This window comes from Larimichthys crocea, chromosome XX, assembly GCF_000972845.2.
Source record: "Larimichthys crocea isolate SSNF chromosome XX, L_crocea_2.0, whole genome shotgun sequence".
NCBI classification, from domain to species: domain Eukaryota; kingdom Metazoa; phylum Chordata; class Actinopteri; family Sciaenidae; genus Larimichthys; species Larimichthys crocea.
The window spans coordinates 6,487,957-6,500,760 of NC_040030.1; the positions used below are offsets into that span (position 1 = coordinate 6,487,957).

At 44.6% G+C, this 12,804-nt stretch overlaps 3 protein-coding genes across 4 annotated transcripts; 2 read left to right on the top strand and 1 right to left on the bottom strand.

Moving 5' to 3' along the window:
* Positions 1 to 23: 23 nt before the first annotated feature.
* dnajc2 (DnaJ (Hsp40) homolog, subfamily C, member 2) lies at positions 24 to 5,427 on the top strand. The gene is made up of 16 exons (XM_010736937.3): positions 24 to 287; positions 1,428 to 1,618; positions 1,728 to 1,803; positions 1,897 to 1,995; positions 2,087 to 2,309; positions 2,405 to 2,470; positions 2,566 to 2,657; positions 2,787 to 2,908; positions 3,336 to 3,485; positions 3,570 to 3,658; positions 3,751 to 3,820; positions 3,921 to 4,102; positions 4,186 to 4,286; positions 4,707 to 4,817; positions 4,929 to 5,089; positions 5,266 to 5,427. The coding sequence occupies exons 1-16, from the start codon at positions 233 to 235 to the stop codon at positions 5,332 to 5,334; spliced, it is 1,857 nt and encodes a 618-aa protein (XP_010735239.1). The 5' UTR covers positions 24 to 232; the 3' UTR covers positions 5,335 to 5,427.
* Positions 5,351 to 10,225, bottom strand: pmpcb (peptidase, mitochondrial processing subunit beta). The gene is made up of 13 exons (XM_010736936.3): positions 10,080 to 10,225; positions 9,649 to 9,792; positions 9,090 to 9,176; positions 8,389 to 8,518; positions 7,820 to 8,018; positions 7,634 to 7,713; positions 7,407 to 7,519; positions 6,982 to 7,125; positions 6,611 to 6,771; positions 6,435 to 6,520; positions 6,256 to 6,344; positions 5,865 to 5,940; positions 5,351 to 5,560 (listed from the first exon to the last, which is right to left on the bottom strand). The coding sequence occupies exons 1-13, from the start codon at positions 10,161 to 10,163 to the stop codon at positions 5,496 to 5,498; spliced, it is 1,458 nt and encodes a 485-aa protein (XP_010735238.1). The 5' UTR covers positions 10,164 to 10,225; the 3' UTR covers positions 5,351 to 5,495.
* Positions 10,226 to 10,545: 320 nt separating this feature from the next.
* On the top strand, positions 10,546 to 12,526 carry phax (phosphorylated adaptor for RNA export). 2 transcript variants are annotated; one of them, XM_010736938.3, is made up of 2 exons: positions 10,546 to 10,679; positions 10,918 to 12,526. In XM_010736938.3, exon 2 carries the CDS (start codon positions 10,925 to 10,927, stop codon positions 12,149 to 12,151), a length of 1,227 nt encoding a protein of 408 aa, XP_010735240.2. In that variant the 5' UTR covers positions 10,546 to 10,679; positions 10,918 to 10,924; the 3' UTR covers positions 12,152 to 12,526. The 2 variants fall into 2 exon arrangements, with proteins under 2 accessions (XP_010735240.2, XP_027128264.1); XM_027272463.1 differs by having other exon boundaries at positions 10,599 to 10,762.
* The last annotated feature ends 278 nt before the right edge of the window (positions 12,527 to 12,804 follow it).

Sequence of the window (12,804 nt, forward strand, 5' to 3'; positions counted from 1 at the left end):
TATGTGTGGGCACTGCGTATTAAAGCGTCTACTGCGGAACCAAAGTGAGTGAACCCTCAAGTCGCAACACGGAGCGGTCAACCGGGTGACAGCGGAGCTCGTTTTTCGGATTGGCACTTGGGAAAGTGAGGCCCATGTGGTGCGAGCGGGGCCACACACTTCAGCACTTTACGTAGCTTTCACTTCATCGTTTCGACACCTGAATGTTCGTGTGAGCCCGGTTCGTTTTAAGATGTTGTTAGAAGCGCGGGACGACGAAGAGACGGTTGTCTTCACGACCACTGCCGGTAAGCACCGAGAGAGAGAGGCCGGAGGGAGGCAGCTAGCCGTGCTACCAGCGTGAAATGTGAAGACTGGGCTCGGTGGCGTGCAGCTGAGAAGCAGACAGACTCTCTGTGTTCTTAATAATTCGTGTTTATCGCAGCTGTGTTGTTTCTTAACGTGAGCGAGCTGCTGCCCACTCACTGCAGTGATTTATTTCTGGACATTAGCTGAACAACACTGATCACCACACCGTTACATAATGTGTGGACACCTGTTGTACCTTCACAGTGTCACCTGTCACCGTTTAGTGTGAGGACAAAAACTGATGTAGTTTTTTTTTTCTTTATACTTTTAAAAAGGAAAACATTCAGCAAACCATAATAAAACGTTCAGTCACTGTTACCTGGCTTTCATCCAGGTAGGTTTTGGTGCAGTTGGCAGAGACACCTGAGATATATACAAGTAAATAGTTTATTATAGCATCATTGAGTTTGTGTCATAAAATACACACAGACCATGCTCAGGCTTCACTTCTGTAAGATGCTGTATCACACATGAAGGTAGAAGACAAAAAACTAACAGTTCATGTTCAGGATGTGTGTAACTTGGGGCGAAAGAATTGATCGAATCAGAATATTCCCTTCAGATGTATTCTTTTCAGTTTATGTTGAGCATGGTGTTTTTTTTAATTATTACAGACCATTATTCTTCTCTGTACGGGGGTCTGCAACAGCAGATCACACAGGGAATCCACACATTTCATGTAAAAAGTCACTTGTATCTCAATTGGGTTTCCTTAAATTTCATAACATTTTTCCTAGATCCAGAATGATATATCATGGTTGATATATTTTATTATACTATGTAACTACTAGGGTTAAAACCAGCGTATGTGATGATGAATAAAAAGACATTGCAGTAGGGAAATGCCAAAGATAACATCTGAGGTCATGTAGGAACAGTTTTGCCGTTAGTTTGTTCAGTGAGCACTGACGAGTTTTATATTTAAGCTGTAAAGTGTCACAGTAGTAATAAAATATATCTGTTTATGTGAAACTGTCAGATAATGGCCTAAAAAATCTACTATCCAGCCAGGCTCTATATTATTGTCTTAATGGGAAACCGTCTCACTCACTTTTCTCGCCTCTCTGCACCACCCTCAGCCTCTGTGCAGGTCCAGGTGGAGCCTGTGGGACGATGGTTCGAGGCATATGTGAAACGGAGGAACAGGAGCACATCCACCTCCTTCCAGGAGCTGGAGGAGGAAGAGGAGTCCTCCGAGGAGGAAGAGGATGAGGAGTTTCAGCTGGAGGAGTACCCCATGCTCCGAACACTTGACCCCAAAGACTGGAAGGTATCGTTAGTTAGTTAATAATAATGCTAATTACTTCTGCTTCTTTCATTTTGTGATAGTCATGTTTGTTCATTAGTTGGACCTAACTCACCCGTTACTTGTTTGTCAGAATCAAGATCACTATGCTGTCCTCGGGCTCGTACACCTGAGGTACAAAGCCACACAAAAACAGATCAAAGCGGCTCGTGAGTATTCGTCTTCCTCCTGCTCCCATGGATCATTTCTCTAGTTTGGTGTGAATATTACGTCAACCACATTCTCTGCTGCTCCTCCACAAGACAAAGCCATCGTGTTGAAGCACCACCCTGACAAGAGGAAAGCTGCAGGAGAGCAGATCGTAGAGGGAGACAACGACTACTTCACCTGTATAACTAAAGGTGTGTAACACTGCGTCTCATTGTCGTCACACTGCTGTCACGCTGTCCGGAGGGTCCTGAACTCACCGTCCTGTTTGTTACTGAACTCCAGCTATAGAAATCCTGTCGGACCCTGTGAAGAGGAGAGCTTTCGACAGTGTCGACCCCACCTTCGACAACGCCGTGCCTTCAAAGAGCGAAGGCAAAGAGAACTTTTTCGAGGTGTTCGCTCCCGTTTTCGATAGAAACGCCAGATGGTCTTCCAAAAAGCACGTGCCCAAACTCGGCACCATGGAGTCTACTTTTGAAGACGTCGACAATTTTTACTCTTTTTGGTAAGAGTTGGGGATCCGATTAGAGAAATGTTGGTGATCGGTTGTTGTTAGAGAAGAGAAGGTGTTGTAACCTGGATGTCGATTTCTGTTTAAAGGTACAACTTTGATTCATGGAGGGAATTCTCTTACTTGGATGAAGAGGAAAAGGAGAAGGCTGAATGGTAAGCTTGTGTGTGTGTGTGTGTGACAGCAGTCCATTGTACCGAAGCAGGTCCTGTGTTCTAACTGACTGACGTGTTTTAATTGTCCCTCACAGTCGAGATGAGAGGAGATGGATCGAGAAGCAGAATCGAGCCTCCAGAGCTCAGAGGAAGAAGGAGGAGATGAATAGAATACGAACACTAGTTGGTACAGTCTCAGAGCCAGCACACACTGCACAAGGACGCAAACTACTAAAAATATCAGCAAACATAAGGCTGTTAGATATTTTGTATTTGGAAATAAGTGACACTGATGAGTTTCCTTGCATCATTGCAGATACCGCCTACAGTTGTGACCCTAGAATAAAGAAATTCAAAGAAGAAGAAAAAGCCAGGAAGGAGTCTGAGAAAAAAGCTAAAGCTGACGCCAAGAAGAGAGAGCAGGAGGAGAAGGAGCGAGTAAGTGTCATCATCCTTGACTTGCTCAGACTGAATACATTTTTGGAAATGTGCAGTGTGTTGTAACTCTGAGGAAGAGGAATAGATGTCTCAGGAGGTCTTTAGTTTCAACATCCACCTTTTTAGAAATGTATTATAAAGGTTAGAAATAGAAGTTCAGTTCCAAATGTCTCAAAATGTAAAGGCTCTTGCTTTGTTTAAGTCCTATGGAAGTTACTGCTGGCATCCGTAGTTTACTCTTACTGTAAAGGCCAAAACCAACGATGGCAGGAATTGTGCAGAAGAGGTCAGAAATCTGAAGGGGCTTATAATAAAACAAATGTATTCCAAAACTATGAACATTTCTGTCCAAGTCTGTCACCAATTTCCTTAAACTTATCAAGATGTTGTCGTACGCTCACCGCTCAGTTTTCGGTGTGTTTCACAGGCCCGGCAGGCGGAGCTGGAGGCGGCTCGTTTGCTGAAGGAGAAGGAGGAAGAGGAGGCGAAGCAGGCAGCCCAGCAGGCCAAGAAAGAGAAAGAGATCCAGAAGAAGGCCATCAAGAAAGAGAGGCAGAAACTCAGGACTACCTGCAAGGTTCTTTCTTTTACAGGATGACAGCCTCAAACCTGAAGTGTTTCTCAGACCTGCTTCAGTCAATGATGTTTTCTGACTCCACAGAACTGGAACTACTTTGCTGACAATGAAGCTGACAGTGTGAAAATGATGGAGGAGGTGGAGAAGCTCTGTGATCGGCTGGAGCTGATAAGGTACAGCCAATTACAACATCATCACAGTTTTTGTAGAAACAGATCCCCGAGGAGATGTGTGACAGGATGTTATGTTATTTGTGTGTTTCCAGTCTGCAGTCCCTGAATGAAATCCTGGCCTCAGGCTCAAAAGACGACAGTAAGGCAGCCGTTGAGAAGCAGGTAAAAAGATGCTGCAAACACCACCAGGAAACTCCACCTTTCAGTCGATGTAATAAAGTCCTCACAAATGTACAAACACGTCGGCGTTTCTCTCTCTCAGGTGCAAGAGGTGAACGCCCAGCTGCAGAGGGAGAGGGAGGCCGAGGTCCAGGCGAGGCAGGCGGCTCGCAGCGCCGAGCAGGCCAGTGGAGGTGGAGGAGGTGGGGGCAAGGGCTGGAACGAGGATGACCTCCAGCTGCTCATCAAAGCGGTCAACCTGTTTCCCGCTGGAACCAACGCCAGGTACACACTCGCACAGAGCAGCAGCTTCAGTCCTGTGTCTGCACTGGACTGAATGTGACAAACTTTGTGTCTTTTCCTTCCAGATGGGAAGTTATCGCCAACTATATGAACCTGCACTCCACCAGCGGCATGAAGAGGAACGCCAAAGACGTCATCAACAAAGCCAAGAATCTACAACGGCTAGGTAAGTTTACATGTGAAGAAACTACAATGTTCACAACATAACCACACAATTCAGCACTACTGTGTCCAGTCATGGTTCAAATGAACTGCTTATTAATGCTAATTAAGACCTGTAGATGGACTACAGAACAGTGTGCAACTTCTTTTACTGAGCTTGAAACATTAGTTGATTAAAAGATAAATGTTTCTGAACTGTCAAAAGAAAAGTGACAGAATTATTCAAATGTCTGTGTGGTAGATTTCCAGTTGTCCATAAAACATCTTAGACTAGATAAAACTGGATTAATATTGTAAAACTGGATTATATTATAAAAATGATATACCTGTAAAAAAAAAAACAAGGATTAAAATAAAGTTTTGATGCTAATGTAATACAATAATTTCTGCTGTAGCATTTTATTTTCATGATTTTCATCCACAGATCCGCTACAGAAAGATGAGATCAACAGGAAAGCCTTTGAGAAGTTCAAGAAGGAGCACACTTCAGTGGCTCCCACCGTAGATAACGCTGTGCCCTCAGAGAGATTTGACGGTGAGTGGACAGCGTCTGTACTGACGCCTGCTGTAACAAAGCAGTTGATTGTTCTCACGGTGTATTCTCATAAAATTCTTTTTTTTTTTTAACACTGTGTCGTCCTCTCAGCCTCTGGTACTGATGGTAACACTGCTGCCTGGACCACAGAGGAACAGAAACTTCTGGAACAAGCCCTGAAGACCTACCCGGTCAGCACACCTGAGCGGTGGGAGAAGATCGCTGCTGCCGTCCCGGGACGAAGCAAGAAAGACTGTATGAAGAGGTACAAGGTAAGACGACGTGCCGGTCCTGGACGTGTTATGAAGGTTTCAGTTGTTGTATTGTATTATTCTACTATTTTGTCCTCCCGATCATCATCAATCTGCAGACAAAATGTCAGAACATCTACATGTGATGCAGTACAGCCTCCGCGATCTGACCGATGTTCTGCTTGTGTTTCTAACAGGAGCTGGTGGAGATGGTTAAAGCCAAGAAAGCTGCACAGGAACAAGTGGCAGCCAAGAGTAAAAAATGACAAAAACCACAAAGAATAGTATCTGTGTTATTTTAACATTATTGTGTTGGTCTTTATTTTATAAGAAAAATTAAAGGAGGAAAAAATACTACACACAAGACTTTAAATACTGAGTTTGTTTCTTATGCTGTACACGCTCTCTGTTCTCAGAGCTGCTCTGATCAGGTTCTCATCCAGAACATTCCACTGTGGATCTGGTTGTAGTCTGGCAGCTGTTCAATTGGACCTGAGGGGGGAAAAAACAAAAACATGGAGTTAATGCCATTAAAATTGTATAGCACTGCTTTTAAAGGAAAACTACAGTTCATGACAACCTGGGTTTCATTTTTGGAGTTCTGAACATTGTTTCTATTAGTTATGAGAACAGTGGAACCAATGGCCGTAGATAAAGTGCCAAATGGTTTAGAGTCTGAAGAGTCAAACTATAATACAACGTTCACAACTCAAAGACAGTTACTGTCAGTTACTATATACCAGGCAGATGTGCCAGCTACAATATGCTTTCAAAATTCTTAATAGCATGAACATACCAACTGCTGCGATGGCAGGAGCCTTGTTGAAAATATATTTGGTGCACACGTCCTTGATGGTTTTAGCATCGATGGCCTGTCGAGGCAGAGACAATCAAAATGTAAAAACACTGCAGTACTTTCCAAACCACAATTTGAACAGTTCCCAAGTTTTGACGTAGGGCATAAACAGTGATGGTTGATCAAGACTTTAACAATGGAAGGTGTTGATGGGGGTGCAGCAAGAATGGATACAGAGTTAACACTTCCAGAGGGAAAAGTTACATGTGATGGGTTTTCAAAGCCTGAAATATTTTTGGTAAAATGACTACTCTCCACTTAACATCACTCAGTCTAAATGTGTGCGTCTCTACATGCGTTCTTAAGTCAGTGACAAAGTGGATCCACTCACATCGATTCTGGCCTCCAGCTCGTGCAAAGGGATCCTGCGACTGTAACACAGCATCTGTCTGCCAATGTCCTCGCAGATGGGGGTGGATCCTGTGGACAGCAAATAAAATAAATAACTAAAAAAAAAAACGGTGCTACATGGTGCTTTTCTAAATATGAGTGACGTGACGCAGCCTTTACCGTCCAAATGTAGGAGCATGTTGGTCTTGAGCAGGTTTTTGGCCCGTGCCACCTCGCCCTCCGTCACGCTCGTGCAAAGAGTCATCCTGACGGGGAGCGACAAGATGTGGAGCCATGTTATGATCTTAGAGCAACCATTTCCACAGACTCATCATTTTCTGTGTGTGTGTACTCACCATTCCATCTGAGTGAAGTGCATCATGTCGTTGATGGTGCCGGGCTCACACACCATGTAGAGCCCCCACAGGCCTGTGTCTGTGTAGCAGGTGTTGAAGGACTGAAAGCTGTGACACAGGTTTCCCTGACAGGCCATCTGAGCCAGTTTACTGGACAGATTCTGGTTCAGAGGGACACAAACCAACAGGGGCAGTTACAAGATGGAATATACGACGGGCCTGTGCTGTGTGTGTTTATAAATGAAGCATTTAATGATGTGGTCTTTGTAAGCTAAATAGTTTTCTGGTGTGACATTCTAAACCAAAGGGAACTAGAGGTGAGTCACTTTGAGCTGGACTAGGTCTGACCTCCAGGTTTCAGCTGTACTCACCACACCTCCGCCGAACGAGCGGTCCCAGTTTCCGATGAGTGTGTTTGCCACCATGAGGGGGATGGTGTCGGGGTGTGACCATCCGACCGCCTCCACTGCGATGGCGATGTGAGCCAGAGGCATCTTGTCATCGCGTACACGGATCTGAAGCGACAGAAAAACATGTTCTGGTATCATTACTCCAGTGTTCATAATTCATGACTGTGATATCCTGATATACATATTCTTCAAAACAAACAGTCTGTTTTATTTTTGCTCTGATATGTTACAATGTAATAAAAAATTAGATTTTATTTATAAAGTACTAGATATAAGATGCCTTAAAAACTGATAATAATTTACATGACAAAATCAAGTAAGTACAAAAAACAAACAAAAGAGGCTCAAACACAGTAACAGTGTGTGGTGTTTGCTTTCAGCCTTACCTCACTTCCTGTAAAGTGGCACAGAGGAAGAGCCGGGGCTTCACCCTTATATCTGCCAGGAAGTTTTCCAAAATGATACTTGGCCAAATCGATGAGCTCATCATGTGAAACTCCTGATTAATAAACACGACAGAATGTTAAAGTCTTACTTCATATACGACCTCTGGTCTGGTGTGACTTTAGTTTAGTCTTTAATGATCAAATGAATCCATATAAAGGGCTCTGACCTCCAGCAGCAGCCAGCACTATTCTGGGGCCTTTGTAGTGAGTAGTGATGTACTCCACCAGGTCTCCTCTGTTGATCGTCCTGGTAGCATTAAAGAAAAAAGATAACATTTAGAAAAACCAGTCTGAATAAAGCAGAACCATGCGAGTCCACTACATCAGCCACATTGGGATCATGTCTGTCTTACTTGATGTTCTCTGTGGGGCCGAGGATGGTCCTGCCCAGAGCTGTGGACTGGTACGCCGTGGCATGCAAGTAATCAAAAACCACTTCCTGCAGATTGGTCTCCACTTCCTGCATCTCTCTGAGGATCACCCCTCGCTCCCTCTCGATCTCCGCCTCACCCAGCGTGCTGTTCTGGATGATGTCAGCCAGGATCTCCACAGCTTGAGAGGAAGAAGCCAGGGAAAAGGTTAATTTACATAAATGAAGTTAACATACCAGTGGAGCTACAAATGAACTTTCCAATTGTACTTTGAACTCTCCTACACTTGTCCCAAACTGAACTTTTGTTTTTCATTCCACAGAATAAATATATATATATATTTTTTTTAAAGATTATTTTTTTGGCCTTTGCTTTATTTGATAGAGACAGCTGAAAAGCAGGAGAAAGATGGGGAATGATACGCAGGTCGGGATTTGAACCTGGGCCTCCGCAGCAAGCCTTCGCGTATGGCGTCCTATAAAGACGTTGTATATTTGGAGTAAAAAAACATTTCAAATCATCTACAAAGGGAGCTAGAAGCTGTACGTTACCTCGTGGGAGATCTTTAGAGAACGCTTTGGCGTAATACACAGTCTGCTCTCGGGACGTGTAGGCGTTCAGGTGAGCCCCCATATTCTCGATCTCCAACTCCAGATCCAGCTGAGAGCGCTTCCTGGTGCCCTGTCCCACACACACAGACAAACCAATCTCAGGTTATGTTTTGCATACCAAGAAATCCGCTGACACATCTGTTATGGGAATTTTTAAAGAAAAACTCTTGAATAATGAAGACTGGATTCAAAGTATCAAAGTTTAAGTTGAATTTATTATTGGACAAGAAGGAGCGTTAAACAGTGCAACACACAAAAGGGGTTACAGAGAAAAGGCCCCTTGAGGAGCTCTAACAGGTGGTTCTTATACATTTTTTAAAAATGGGCTGTCTCGGACACCTCCCCACTGATACAGATAACATCATAACATTCTTTTTTGGTTTTCTGCTCAGTAATGAGCATTATGATTCATATCTAAAAAGATACTCCCCTAGCCTGTCTCTCCTGACCTTGAACTACTGATTTGTAATTATCTCTCCCTGCCAGCCTCAGTAAATAACAGGCCAAATAAGGGAAGTGCACGAGAAACCCAGTATAATCCTAATTTTTATATTTTTATATCCTATCTTTTTTTCTTTTTTTTTGGGGTGTGTTACTGTTATTGCAGTAATAAAAACTTTGCTGCGCTGTTACTGTCTCACCTTAAACGCCATATGTTCCAGAAAATGTGCTGTGCCATTGTTTCTCTGGTTCTCGTAGCGACTGCCGGCGTCTATCCAGAGGCCCACCTGGAAGAAGTCAGGAATGAATACCCACAGATTTACATCCACCCACACACACACACACACACACACACACACACACACACACTAAACATGGAAATGATCTCATGACACAACTCATAGAGTGAGAGATCATCGTCCATGCTTTGCTACAATATTTTTTCTGGCTAGTTAATTGTAAAACAGGTAAATTATATTTCAGGCAACTGCAACTCAACACAGATGTAAGAGCCACTGAAGTTACACAGATTTATTTGGTAAACATTAAATATTTTGTTCTGTATGTTCTGATGTATATGTTGAACGCTGGACGAAAACTTTCAATGATTTGAACACAGTTTGTTACAGTTTACGACAGGATTAGAACTTACTACTTTATATTACAGTAGTAAATATATCACAGTAGCTGTACCAAATAAACTGTGTGTGTGTGTGTGTGTGTGTGTGTGTGTGTTCAGAGGGGTCACTTTAAACTTACTGTGCAGGTGGTCAGCCCAGCGTCCTCAGAGGCCACCCTGAGCCCGTTCTCTAAAGTGGTCACCTTGGTCTCGGGGACATTCAGAGCCACCTGCTGAGCAGCCTGAGTGGCCAAGAGTCTGCGCGGTCCAGCTGTGAGCTGCAGCTGGAGGACAGACAGGAAGCAAGCACCCAGTCAGCGTGACATAACACATTTAGGACAGTGACGTCAGCTGATACGAGTCACCTGTCAACAATGATGAAACTAACCACGCGATGTCGTCGATTTTTACGTGGTCAACAAACAAACTTCAAACATGCTTTAGGAATTTACGCAGCTTCTCTAACTTTAACTGTGAGCAGACACTGAGCCTGTCCGAGAGGTTTCCCTCCGTCAGACCGTCCACAGAGACCTGTCAGTCACAGACACGACTATAGACACGGTGTCCTTACCCTGCTTGAAGACTTTGTCTTCAGTAAATGTCTCTGGAGGAGACATCTCCCGGCGAGTGTGAGGCGCTGTAAGGACGCCGCCATGTTGTTTATCTGCCACACGGCGCGTGCGCTGTTAGTGTTTTCACTTACGCAATCAGCACGCAGCTTCCGCCCGCGAGGACGACGTCATTTTAGACAAAATAAAAAAAGCGAAATAAAAAAAAACAGAATAATTTTTTATCTTTATAAAAGTCCCCATACAAAAGTCATAATGTAAACAACGTTAAATAAATTATATAAATTTGTCTGTTTTTCCTCTATTCTGACAACTGCGTATGTTTAAAAAAACATGTTATTAAACCTAATTTGATATTCAAACCTAAAACGTCCTAGTTAAGACTTGTATATTTTTGTTTTTGCTATATTATTATCTTGATATTTGCGTTTGTTTATTTTTATTATATGAAGAAAGTCACTTTTTTTTCTTTTTCCGGTGAGGTTTATTTTGAAAGGGACTGACAGTTGGAGGGCGGAAGTGTGGCTTTAGCTTAGCGCGAATTTTTCTTGGAGCGTCTCAAGTTTGTTGCTTGACAGACAGGCTCATCACGGAGGTTCACGGTGAGTTAAACAAAGGTTAAACTCACCACTCTCTGTTCCACGCGGGTCAGAGAGTGGGCTGCTGCTGTGTCTGACCTTTGGAGGTATTTCTGTTTTAACGCTCGGCACTTTGAGCCTCTGCTCTGTGTTTAATATGAAGTTCTGTGGTATTGTTAGCTGCTAGCGGCGTGCTAATGACTGCTCATAAGTTCAGCTGAGGCGTTGAAGCAGCCGTCATTGTCTCTGCTGTGACTTCCAGATAAGAAATGGCGGATGCCGGAGATCTAATGGACGGTGACCTGGAAGATGGAGAGATCTCCGGGTCCGACTCGGAGATGGGAACCGCCGCCGCCGCCGCAGCAGTAGCAGCAGCAACACAAGCTCGACCCCTGCTTCCTCCAGCTTTTAGCGGCCAGTCCTTCAACAACAGAGCCGCAGCTCAGCCCCCTGCCGCCGCCTACCGCAACGCTGGTAGGACGGTGGAGTCCAGTGACAGTGACCCGGACTCGTCGGACGAGGAAGCGGCTGTTTGGCGCCGGAAGCGTCAGAAAGTGTCCAGCGCTCCCCAGCCACCTGCCTTCACCAACCGGGCAAGGCCGGCCAACACGCACACCCCTGCCGCACTGGAAGGCCGTAAGGTGAACAACATCTGGGGCTCTGTGGTCGCGGAGCAGTGCCAGGATGCCGTAGCTGCAGAGCTGGGGATATTCGGCATGGAGGGTGAGGTCAGCACGTCCAGCAGAAATGTGGAGACTTATAACTTTGTCCTCGCTCGTAAGATAATGGAGAAGGAGAGGGAGATGGAGAAGGAGAAGGGTGGAGGAGAAGTGAGCATGCTGGACGCCCAGCTGGAGGAATACATGCAGGGCAGGGAATCAGAGGAGAGGGCAGGAGGTGATGCAAAGAGGAAGAGGACTGCTAAAGAGAGACTGGGCCCCAGGGCCGAGATGGACATCAAGGGCCGGTATGAGATCACAGAGGACGACCCTGAGGATAAGGTGGCGGACGAGATAGCACACAGGCTGCAAGAGCCTAAAAAAGAACTAATAGAGCGCATTGTCGAAGTCATCGGAAAGAAAAAAGCCATAGAACTGCTCGGTGAGACTGCCACGCTGGAGGAAAGCGGCGGCGTGTACACCATGGACGGCAGCAGGCGCCGGACGCCCGGCGGCGTGTATCTGAATCTGCTGAAAAACACGCCCAGCATCACCAAGGCCCAGGTGAGGAAGATTTTCTTAGAGGAACACCAGAAAGAGTACAAGAGCAAGAAGGCCGCCCAGAAGAGGAGGCGGCACATGGTGGCCAAGAAGATGAAGCAGGCCATCGGCACGCTGAACCTGCAGGAGCACGACGACGGCTCCAGGGAGACTTTCGCCAGTGATACCAACGAGGCTTTGGAGTCACTGGAGGAAGAGGAGGGTCAGGTGGAAGCCGCTGTGGGTATTGAGGAGACGGCAGTGGTCTACAACTCCACAGACCTGGAGGTCTTCTGAGGGCTGCCTGAACTCTGGGATGTTTGACGGGACAGGACATTCTGTGTGGAAAGTAAATGGAAACACTCAAAACACTGTATAAGTACTATCTCTGCTAAGAACAGTCACATGCGTGTGTGTCCTTTTTTGTTTGTTAGTTTGTCGTCTAAACAATAAAAGGAGAGCGTTTGTTATTAAAATATAGTTTGATCTGTCTGATACAGCATGGAGAGTTCAATCATAATGATCAAAAACGCACCCAAGCATTTTGGAGTAAGTGACGCACTCTCGTTGATTTGCAAATATAACTTTCTTTGTTAACAAGGTCTTGATTTATGAAATGAATATGTGTGACTGTATCTGGAATATAAATAAAGATTGCTTGGGTAAAACTGGTGAAAAAACGTTTGCATGCTGAGCTCACTATAAGAAAACCGATGTCCACTGTGTTGTCATGTAGATATTTGTCCACCAGGTGGCAAGCACATGTCGCACAAAGACTAAACACCTCATATTGTATTGATCCCATACAAGGACAATAAAAGTAGTTGAATAATATGTTATAACAACTTCTGTATACCACGGGATGCATTTGATGGAAAGTGTGGCAATATACAAACAGTATGAAAAATCATACCTGGAAAGATAAATGACAAAAAATACAAAAATATGTT